The sequence below is a fragment of the Lathyrus oleraceus genome, chromosome 1, assembly GCF_024323335.1.
Source record: "Lathyrus oleraceus cultivar Zhongwan6 chromosome 1, CAAS_Psat_ZW6_1.0, whole genome shotgun sequence".
Classification (NCBI taxonomy): Eukaryota; Viridiplantae; Streptophyta; class Magnoliopsida; order Fabales; family Fabaceae; genus Lathyrus; species Lathyrus oleraceus.
In genome coordinates, this window is record NC_066579.1 from 93,777,421 (window position 1) to 93,789,216 (window position 11,796).

At 36.4% G+C, this 11,796-nt stretch overlaps 1 protein-coding gene across 4 annotated transcripts in view; it reads right to left on the bottom strand.

The window, feature by feature from the left end:
- LOC127118634 (uncharacterized) overlaps window positions 1-11,545 on the bottom strand; it is a 30,336-nt gene extending 18,791 nt beyond the window's left edge. For 3 of the 4 annotated variants that reach the window (XM_051048887.1, XM_051048874.1, XM_051048883.1), the window contains exons 1-7: window positions 11,410-11,515; window positions 11,139-11,262; window positions 11,003-11,065; window positions 8,886-8,987; window positions 8,639-8,804; window positions 7,655-7,753; window positions 6,501-6,647 (exon numbers count right to left, since the gene is read on the bottom strand). In XM_051048887.1, coding sequence (XP_050904844.1) covers window positions 6,501-6,647; window positions 7,655-7,753; window positions 8,639-8,804; window positions 8,886-8,987; window positions 11,003-11,065; window positions 11,139-11,262; window positions 11,410-11,484 — 776 coding nt within the window. In that variant the 5' untranslated portion in view covers window positions 11,485-11,515. Of the gene's footprint in view, window positions 1-6,500; window positions 6,648-7,654; window positions 7,754-8,638; window positions 8,805-8,885; window positions 8,988-11,002; window positions 11,066-11,138; window positions 11,263-11,409 lie in introns of all 4 variants that reach the window. The other variant, XM_051048867.1, reaches the window with a different exon arrangement.
- Window positions 11,546-11,796: the final 251 nt, after the last annotated feature.

Here is an 11,796-nt window from a genome sequence, read left to right on the forward strand (position 1 = left end):
CATTATGGCACTCGGTTTTCGACGTTTTCCAATCGCCACCGCCAACTTTCCGGCGAGTCACCCACACCATCTGAATCGCCTCCTCAAGTATGGCATGTCCCCAAAAGATTGCCGCCAGCCACCTCTCCACGCCACCCACGAGTGAGCTTCACGCGCTGCCACACCTGCCACTTGTGGTGGCGCGTTTGGCCGCCGATTCCATCGCTGTTTCAGTCATTGCACTCGCCTTCCTCTCTTGGTTTCAAATCTGCCCTCAGATTTTATTCACCATCCACGGAAATACGTGTTCCTGATCAAACAATCCCTATTTTCATTTCTTCTCTTGGTTTCAAATCTGCCCTCAAATTTTATTCTCCATCCACGGAAATATGTTTTCCGGATCAAACAGCCCCTATTTTCATTCTTTTGAGCATTATTTTTCTCTATTTGAATACTCATGACTGGTAATGGAGAATCTTTTAGTTCGAAGAGTATTTTCACTAACTATGTCACCGCTCCACTCTATACATAGAGGTTGAATGGTTCCAATCACGATAGTTGGGCTTCTGACATAAAATTGCAAGCTTTTGGTAAGGCTACAAGGATCGCCTCACTGCAACGTCTGACACAGTGGCTGAAGCTGAAAAACCAAAATGGGATCAGATTGATGCTCAGTTGTTAAGTGTTTTCAAGTCCACCTTTCACCCTGATATTAAACCGATCTTCCATCCTCATATCACGTGTGAATTAGGTTGGAATCAGGCAAAACAACTCTGCACGAATGACACACAACGTATTTATGGAGAGGATTGATGAATATTATTACTCCGAAAAAGATAAAGGGGTATATGCACATATTTTTGTCTAGTTGATTCTGCACTTCATGATGCTAATGAGCATCTACCTCCTATTGGAAGCACTACAGTTGAACAAGAGAAGGCACATGGACATCGCAACACCTTAATGTTCATTACTCTATATGGCTTATCTCATGAATACTCTGCCATTTGTGATCAGATTGTGGGTTCTGGCCCTGTTCGAGAAGGATTGTCCAACTCCAAAACTCGTCCCAAATGTCAACAGTGTAACCGACTTGGACATACTATTGACCGTTGTTGGAAGTTGCACGGCAAACCTCTACGTTAGGTGAATGCGGCTCAAGTTGATCATTCAGACATCTTTCAAACCGCACATTTTCCTTAAAAAGTTCTACACCAAGATATGATTTCCTCAAGTGGTGTCAGAGTAATCAGAACTCTGGTTCTACTATTTTGATTGTGCACATTGGTAATTCATTTGTTTGTCTCTCTCAATCATCTTCTCTAGGCCCTTGGGTCCTTGATTCTAGTGTGTTTGATCATGTTATCGGTAATAAAGGTATTTCCTCTTCTCTCTATATCTCTAGCTTCTTACCTACTATAACTCCTGCTAATGATTCTCAAACCCGATCTCAAGGGATTGATATTGTTCAAATTCTACCTTCTCTCTTTGTTGCTTTAGTTCTCTATGTACCTAGTTGTCTATTTAATTTACTTTGAGTCAGTTGTTTAACTCGTTCTATTGATTATATTCTCATTTTCACTAATGGTAATGTTATCCTATAAGACCGGAGTACAGAACAGACGATTGACATCGGATGCGAGTCTCAAGACCTTTACTACCTCTATGTATCATCCAAGACATACTCAATCACAAATTCTCAACTCACTATACATCGCTCAACTGGGTCATTCAAGTCTTTCCAAACTATAGAAGATGGTGCCTAGTTTATCTAAGTTATCTAATTTACATCGTAAGTTGTGTAATTAAGAAAACACACTCATAGTCAGAGTTATCAATCTCATATACCAGAACGGAGCAACCGATCCCAAAAATGGGATAGTTGAATAATTGCTACTTGAATATTTCTTGGACTAATTATATGAATAATAATTATAAAATATATATTTAATGAAAAATCTAAACAAATAACACAATACCATAAAAGAGTAATAAAATCAAATATCAAAGCATAAGGCTTGTTCAAAAAGTCTAAATCAAATTCAACAAGTCTTAATCAAATTCAAAACATCAAATCTTATAGTAATTTCAAACATAGAAGACATCACATCTTATTCGTAGTTGTCTTGCTTTCGCACGTGTAAGCTTTTGAAAATGCGCAAGAGTACGTTCCCAGAGCTCGTAGGAATGAACGCATCCAAGAACATGTGAAAGAATCGAAGGTGAAAGCGTGGATTGAAGCCACGTCATAAGCCACTGATCTTGCGTAATCCAGGTGCGATACACAGGATTCTCACGAGCAGCTGCACGATTTTCATCAGTTAGATATTGATTCGGTATGTCACGAAGGTAAAGGTAGTTTTGAAGATTATTCGCGTTAACGAAAGGATCTACTTGTTGGCGCCAAAGTAGGAAATTCTTCTCATCAAGTTTTTCTGTGATTTTGAGTTGGAATGACATAGATGCTGCGGTGGCCGGAGCCGTAGTTACCGGAGTCGCTGCCATGGATAGAACCGAAGCTCTATGATACCATATTAGAGTGAGATATGAGAGAGAAGAGATAGAAAGCTAAAAGAGAAAAGAGAGAAACTAATTCTGTTTTTTTTATATTGAATTGGAATGGAGCATGGTGCTCTATTTATACAAGAGGAGTTGAACATTCAAGAGTTGAATCATTCAAGTTCTACATTTAAGGATGACCTTAATTATTCTATAGTGCTGAACTTTTCTTATTCTATTAAATTAAGGCTGGCCTTAATTATTCTATAGTACTGATTTTTCATATCCTAAGATATAACTCTAATACATCTTATATTAAAATTCAAACAAACATAAATAACATCACATCTTATATTAAAACTAAAATTCAAGCAAACATGGAAGAAGATGTTGCCATTATCTACAAATAAAAGAAGAAGAAGAAAACAGAGGAATAGAGTTATTAAATTATTATTACTTTAAAAAAACAAAGGATAGGGTGAAGAGTAAAGAAAAAAGAAGAAAAGAAAGAGAAGATCGTGAGAAGAGTACAGAAAGAAGAAAGAAGAAATAAGGAACAAAGAAGTAAGAAGAAGAAATTTCGAAAACCAACTTGAGAAGAGAGGAATCAGCCGAGTGAGAAGAAATAAGAGAGTTTTCTGAGTAGGGGTGGAAGCGATGAGAAATTAAGTGAAACGGGTGAGAAGACAAATCCTATGTTTGCTAAGTTATGGAAAATGGGCGAAATTCCAAAAAAAAACTCCTCCAACGTTTATTTCATTTAAGGGTAAATATGATTTTCCGCATTCAAAACATATAGTGGTTTGAAACTTGCTCCGGGCCGAGAAGCGCTACGCTCCCGCGACCTACTCCAAGCCAAAAAGCAGTCGTTATCTCAAACCGAGATACAAACTATTACGCCGTAGCAGGCAGCCACCGCTCAACACCGCTCTCCCGGGATCGCGCCGCTATTCCCCCGGGATTGATAACTCTGCTCGTAGTCACGTTCTTAATCAAGTCAATAAACAGGCTTCATCCCCTTTTGTTCTAATCCACACCAATGATTGTGGTCCCTCTGGCATTGTCTCTATTTTTGAGTCTAGGTATTTGTTACTTTTACTAATGATTTTTCACAATGCATATGGTTATTTTAAATGAAGATAGATCTGAAATCTGAATTATTTTCTACTTTTGAACAAATAAAAACTCAATTTGGTGTGTCTATTTGTACCTTAAGAATTGATAATGTTTGTGAATACGTACCCCAACAATTTCAAAGTTTTATGTCCTTTATCGGTATTCTCCACCAAACATCATGTCCTCATACACCACAACAAAATGGGGTAGCCAAATGCAAAAATTGGCATCTCGTTGAAACTATTTTAGACCCTACTTCTCCATGGTAATGTTTCACTTCGTTTTTAATGGATGTTGTCCTAATGGCATGTTACCTTATAAATCGCATGTCTTCGTCTGCCCTTAACGATAATATTCCCCATTTAATCTTCTTTCTCCATTCCCTCTTCACACAATCGCACCATGTGTCTTCAGGTCTCCATGTTTTGTTCACAATTTCTCTCTCAGTTCTGATAAATTATCAGCTCGATAGAAACCAACTGATATATTATTAATGAAACGAAGGAATAATCCTCTGGATTACAAAACAATGGCACACTTTGAAGGTTTGTCTACCTCTCAATGCCAAAAGGCCATATTCCTCTTAAATGACAAGATATCCTTTCTCTAATATCCTTTCCTTATTTATAGAAAGCATGCCTTATTTGGCCAAACCATCTCTCAACATACCCAATAACTAACCCATTAACTAACTATAACACACTTATAAATACTCCCCACAGACACTCACCTTGTCATCGAGGTGAAGAATTATGGAAAACAGTCCATAATATACTCGTTGCACCATTCTTTGCCAAGGTTCTATCCCTAATAAGGTTTTGACATATAATGCCTTTGAAATCTCCTTTGTTTGTGTTGCTTATAGTCGCTAATCAATGCTTTTATTGTCCCTTGTAAGTGTTTTTGTTCCGTCTTGTTTGTTCACGACTTCATCATCGTACTCTCATGGTGTTTAGAGTGATAACAATGGAGAAGAGGAAGAACTCTCTCTAGTCAGTGTTTTACCCAGCCATGTCGTATGTTACAAATCCCTTTTTGATTGATCAGCCCCACCTCTAAATTTAGCCTTATGGTTGCAACCTCAATTTTCAAAAGGACCCCTCTCTCTCTCTAGAAAGCTACCATGGCAACCTTGTGTTTTTGGTTACTCCATCGCTGCCTGGTTTTGAGATCTGTTGAAATTTCAGCCTTAATTGTAGTCCGTCCCTAGTCGCCTTAATTGTGGCATTTGACTTGCCTTAATTGTAGCCCCTAACACCTTTATTGTGTTGGATTTAAAGGGTGGATTTAGTCTCACATTGCTTAAAGATATGATATGTGTTGTGTTTATAAGTGGGGGCAATCTTCACCTTACAAGCCGGTTTTATAGGGATGAGTTAGGCTCAATCCAAATTTTGAGATGGTATCAGAGCCTATCCTTGATCACTTGTTGGACTTTCCGGATCGTCCACGCTTTGGGCTCATTGAGGCTTAATAGTGAGGGGTGTGTTGTAATTTTCGCCTTAATTGCAGTCCACCCCTAGTCGCCTTAATTGCGGCATTTGACTTACCTTATTTGCAGTCCCCAACACCTTCATTGTGTTGGGTTTGAAGGGGTGGATTTAGTCCCAAATTGCTTAGAAATGTGGTTTGTGTTGTGTTTATAAGTGGAGGCAATCTTCACCATACAAGTCAGTTTTGTAGGGATGAGTTAGGCCCAACCCAAATTCTGAGAAGATCGAATATTTATGTTGGTGTTTTTACGTTTTCTTGCTTGTGCCTTATTGTTATCCATGTGTTTGCTAAAATGCTTGAGAATGACATGTTTCATCAGCACTGTATTTTGAGTATCGGGGCTTATGAAGGCTATAACCGAAGTTAACACCCTTTCAGCCTTACAAAAGACTTGTCAACATTTGGTTGGATTGGTCATTTCAAAGACTACATTTAGTTAAACTAATTGGCCATATGTGGAAGAAATTAGTTAAGTTGTTAGGATTAAGATTTTGGTATGTCGTTATCCCATTGGCTACTGAAATTTTAATATGTATCGTTAGCATGTTTTTGGCTCTCTTAATTACTGGTGTTGATCTCAAAATTTGGATAGGGAATATCCCAAATCATGGTCAATATATGATTGTACTATTCTTATTTTCGTTTTTTAATAAAGCTTATTTTACAGTCCAAAAAAGAATCAGCTAAAGCAGTGTCAAAACTCTTGCGGTCTCATAGCTTTTGTCAGCTATACAACTTCCATTGAGGTCCCACTGCTGACAAGTTGAAGGCCCAGTAAAACCACATTAATAATGGAAGAAAAACAGTATTGACCAATAAATCATTGTGCACACCTTGACTGAGATTCAAAGGAATAACATTTCCATGCTCTAACAAGGACAAAGGAATCAAGCATGCTTAAAACTCTATTAAGATAGCATAACACAGAGGTAGAGAACAGACTTCATAGAGTATAGATACAGAAAATGTTGAGAGAATAGAAGAAAGAAAACAAAGAACAGAGAATGAAGAAGCTACCGGCAGCACATTGAAGGGCACCAATCCGCTTAGACAATTCTAATAGGCGTGATCAAATGGAGGTTTTAGGTTTTGTGGATTCCTTTAGATAAATGTAAGAAAGGCTGTAAAATTTGAATATGTTTTTAACATGGAAATGTTGGCCTGCTATTAGCACTACGGAAGCCATAGCTCTGCAACATATACACCATTCTAAAATTGTTTTGCCTCTGGCACAATGCCTCTTAGCATATTGTGTTGCTAATCTCGATATTGTACTATTAACAATCACAATAATGGAAAAAGTTAGATTGCAATTAAAAATAAGTGTTAATATACAGCAAATGCTTATCATGTAAAAGAGATGGCATTCTAGTAGTTTATAGTAAATGACTATATTTAACAAGAATACTTACCGATACCCATATTTAGGCCTCTTCTCATCACGCTTGGGATTCAAAATAAAAATATTATATGCATTTTCAAGATGAAGGTATTCAACCAGGCTAGACAAAAGACCATCTATCATGTCAACATCTACTTGCCAATCACCATCTTTATCCCTGCAAATAGGAATTTGGAAGAAGAGAAAATAAACCAAGTCAAATTATGTTTCTAAACATGTAGTGGGAAAAAAACAGAAAAAGAATCATTGGGATTAGAAACCCATTTGCAATCTTTTAACATCCTTTTCATAATACCATTTCCACTTGGTTGAGGATAAAAAAGCTTAGCTAGAGGACAAGAATCCACTTTCATATGTTGAGCAACATTTACAGTAGTTTGTTTAGTTAACTTGCCTGCACACCCCATGGCCAAGTTGGTTGATGCATGGTTACTTGTACCACAAGGGATTTAGGTCGGGTTACAAGAACGGGAATGCAGAATGTCACTTAACAAATAGGCTAAGTGTAGTCTAGACTCCGTTCTTATGCTCTAACTTGCTAATTGACAGGCATAGAGGACAGAAAGAAGTGAATGAAAAGAGAAGGCTTCTTAAAACCATCAAGGCCTTTGGGTAAAATAATTAATAGATTGAGGAAGTGAGAAAGCAAGCATAACAGAAGCACGGGTGGCATAGGGTAATTGGGAGAACAAACTCGGGAGTCATAACGGGTGGAGAATGGGTATAATGCAGGAGTAACAGAATGGGGAGGCATCTAAGATTTAGTAAGTGGCATTGGAAGTTAGACGGAAAAGAGGAGTCAGTTCTCTCTCAAATAAGGGATGATATTTCTCTTCCATATTTTAATTTCCTTCTACGTCTTGTAATGAGCTTTGCTCCGACCACTGTTACAGTCTTTATTTTCCTGTATTCTCTTGTGTAAGTGCTGTTACAGAGTTTTCTCACCACTGATCATAGTGTATTTTCTATATTAAAAAATACAAATCAGTTTTTTATATCAGTTTTCGGTCCTAATAAGTTGTGAATCTATGCTTATGCACTTAGTTTTCATAATGGGAAAATTAAAAAAATATGGTAATAAAATGCTAGCATAAACGTATAAGGAGAACATAATAGTTAAAACGGTTCTTCTAATAAGTAATAACTAATCTAAGCATAATTTACCCACTGCCAACTGGATCATCCTTGCGACCAAAGACCTTTATGGCATGCTCAAATATGGAAGTAACCTTCTCTCCCATTTCAATAGCATGGACAGAATAGCTGCACCGGAACACCACAGTCATAGTAAGAAATGATAACATATACTTTCTCACTAAAGAAAATTCAAACAACAAATAAATATGAAAGAACTCTATACAGATTTACTTTGGAGATGCCACATCAAACACCTTCAACCAAGATGGCCCAAAATAAGAAATAGAGAAACTCTCCACTTTTTTTGTAGGTTTACATATGGGTTGAAAAATACTTTTGAGCCAATTATCTGATTTAGCTTCTTTTGGTTGATTAAAAACAGATTGCATTCTTCAAATAATTTAATATAAAAAAATAAAAGATAAAAATGCCAAATGAAGTAAAGACTGAAAGACAGACACAATCAGAATTGACTATCAATGAGGCAAGATTAGAAGGCTTAGTTTTAAAATGAGTCAAGCGTAAAATAAATTAATATAAAAAATAAAAGATAAATTGCCAAAAGAAGTAACTGAAAAACAGGCACAATCAAAATTGACTATCAATGAGACAAGATGAGAAGGTTTAGTTTTAAAATGAGTAAACAGAAAATAAAAGAGAACTAACAAAAACATATATGAAGGATTTGCTACTTAAATTATGAGAAAGAATGTATCATGTGCTGGGGGTTTTCAAAATACATTCTACCCATCATACGTTTTCATCCCTCAATTAACAACAAAGGTTTTATGAAGTAAATCCTTTAAATTTGATGCCAAATCAGTCTGTATTATGCCACATACTCTCGTATCTGTCAAAATCCCCTGTTGCTTTGAAACTTAAATGGATGTAACAAAAACATTGTGAAATTAAAAATGATGACAAAATCTAGTCTTCAAAAGCAATAACAGATTAAAATAAAATGAAAGAATTACTTGTATTTAATTTCTGGGTTTAACCGATAAGTCGTACTTGTAATTTATGTGACTGGCAACAGGACGGGGGTGCCATTGCATTTTATCTACACTTGTTTTGTAGAATGCAGTTTGAACTTCTTCATGTCGAATTCGTGTGTGTTCAAAGATGTGATCAATTTTTGTAAACCAGCGCTCAATTTCTTCTGAAAGAAGCTTGAATCCTGTGGGACATAAAAAGCACTATGTAATCCACAATAATGAAATAATCATGGAAAAGATGGGTTAGTCTTCCAACTATGTACCTTGGTTGCCCTTCCCTTCAAATCCTATAAAAATAAAGTTGATAGGAACAGGAAGGTAGATGGAATCAATTTCCTGCAGCTTTAGATAGTTCGCAATATTACCTGAAATAAATTAAATTAGGAAATAGTATGTACTCAATTTTCAAAGTGAGCTGGGAAGCCTTAGCCAATTCACAGTCTAGTTCTGCAAAACTATTGCAAACAATGAAGAGGGAATATGTTATTAAACTCGGCCGTTCCATCCGTTATCTCGGCACAGAACAGCAAAATCAAGAAAACCGCGTCAGGCCGTGCCGTTCCGTCACATATGGGTGACTCGGTTGGAACGACCGCAATATTGGGATTGGATTCAGAACGACACCGCGTCACAGCAGCTGCTGGCCGCGTCAACCGTAAATGATATTATCCTTACATTTTTAAGAATAACAAGGTTATTTTATTGAACTTTATTGGCATTTGCAAACGGGTTTTGCTCAAGACTTCTGACTTTTATTTCTAAATATGAATACTTCATGAATTTTGATTAGTTTATTTTAGTTTTTAACAATTATGTGTTCATTAATATTAACTATTTTAGTATCCGCGTCACTAAAATATCGGCAATTCTGCTTCGCACTCCCGCTCCGTTCCATTTTTGAAGAGGGTCGTGCGCGATCCAAGATTGATAACATAAAAATAACTACTCATGCATATACTGTGAGAAATTTTTTGGATGTAACAAACATTCATAGTTCTAAATAGTCTAAAACAAAGATGCTAAGTAACTGAATAGAATAGAAGCAAACGACTAAAACACTCAGAATTAACACAAACAATAATAAGACTTGAACAAGAATTAACACAAATGATAGGAGAAAAAGATTTCAACAAAGATCATTTTTGCTAATTCCATCAATTAACCATTTCAATCGACGTGATGTGAAACAGGTACGAAAGAAAGGGAGGGAAATAAGGAAGGCAGAAATATTGAAAACGGGGCAAAATAGGGAAACTCCAACTTGAGGAAATGCCAATTAGTTAAGAATCGCCATATAGCTACATGTCTTTCCCTTACTCGCAAATGGTCATTAAAATTACAATCAGACGAGTGCTAGGAACACCTTCTTTCTAACACTCTTTTATTGGATGAAATCCATGTAAATCCTACCACTTTATGTGGGACTAGTTTTCAAAGTTTGGGGCTCACTATGTAGCACCGACTCTCTTTTATTGGACGAAATCCATGTAAATCCTACCACTTTATGTGAGACCAGTTTTCAAAGTTTGGGGCTCACTATGTAGCACCGACTCCTCTGGAAAAAAAAGGTGGTTGTGTCCGTGTCGGTATCAGACACCTGCACTGACACTTGCGATTACGTTTAATTTATTTACTTTTTCAAATTATTATCGGTGTCACCTGTCAGTGTTGGGGTCGTATTCAGAGTGTTTGTGCTCTATGAAGCACGAACACCTCTAGACGTAGGCGTGTCGCGGTGTCTGACACGTGTCAGTGCATGACACTTGTATGACACGTGTCGAAAAAGTCAGACAAGTGTCGAAAAAGTCAAACAAGTGTCGCCAAAAACATAGTATTTTTATATGATTCGACACTTGTTGAATCGGTGTCTGACACCTGTATGACACTCATACAACACATGTCTCACAATTCAGACAAGTTTTTCAAAAAGAAATTGTTTTTCTTTTTTGCTTCATCACACCTTATACTTTTTTTTTGGCCAAATCTCATACACTTCTAAAAGGGTTAAATATGTTTTGAAACGATGATATCAGTGAAGAATTAAAAATATTAATTTTGATTAGAATATTTTTAATTTTTTTTTAATGATAGAGATAAATGAAACTCAAATATTATCATGGTGTCCTATATTTTTATATTATCGGTGTCGGAGTGTCCGTGCTTGTGTCGCGTCGCAGTGTCCGTGTCAGAGTCTGTGCTTCATAGTTCGTGCTTCATAGGGGGACCCATATTGATTTCATTCAATGGTTTCATCCCATAAAAGAGTGAGTGGTATTAGAAACAGAGTGTTCCTACCCCTTCTCTTATATAATTATTTATCCCTTTTGTTTTTGTGTCACCAATTTGACATTTCTAATCACTTGGCAGAATGCAGACATACCTGCATTGGTGTAATTAAATGCGCTCACTTTTCCATGGCTCGAAGACTTCAAATCATCAAAATCTGAAGAACCAACATACCAAGTGAATCAAAAGAAGCCCATACTAGAGACGAAAACTGATATTTCTACACATACCATTATGTATAACATCCTCACTCCAAAATCGACTCTTTTCTTTGAGGTTAAATAGTGAGAACACAGATGATTTTCCACTTTTCTGAGTTTCAACAGGAGATCCAATTGAACTAGCAACTAAGAACTGATAAACAGAAATATAATAAGCATCAAAGAAGTGAATTACGGAAATCAAAACTACAAATTAACAATAATAAAAGCAAAATCTAAGAATCGACTATTGGTTGAATCAATGCATCGGATCAATAACAAACAAAAAAATTGTGATTACCAGAAGAGTAGAGGTGGCGAGTAGGAGCTTCCATGGTGAACACTGAGGTTTAAGGCTGAATTTGCGAAGAAACATTTTACCGTACTTCCTTTTCCTTTCTCAAACAATAATAAAACTAAAAAACTAGTCATTATACTACTAACCGGATTAGTAAACCATTGGGCCGAAACTTTGGGCTTTATTTTATAGGTATATCCCATCTCGAGGAATTAACCTGTCACTCCCTTTAGTAAATTTGACACCCATATATTTTCATAATTCTTAAATTGTTCATGAAAAAATTTGAATAAAAAGTATGAATGAAATTTTCGATAACTCATTTTAAAATTTTAGTAAGAAACCAAAATTCCGATACGAAATTTTTATGTAGTTTATCTAAAATTTTGA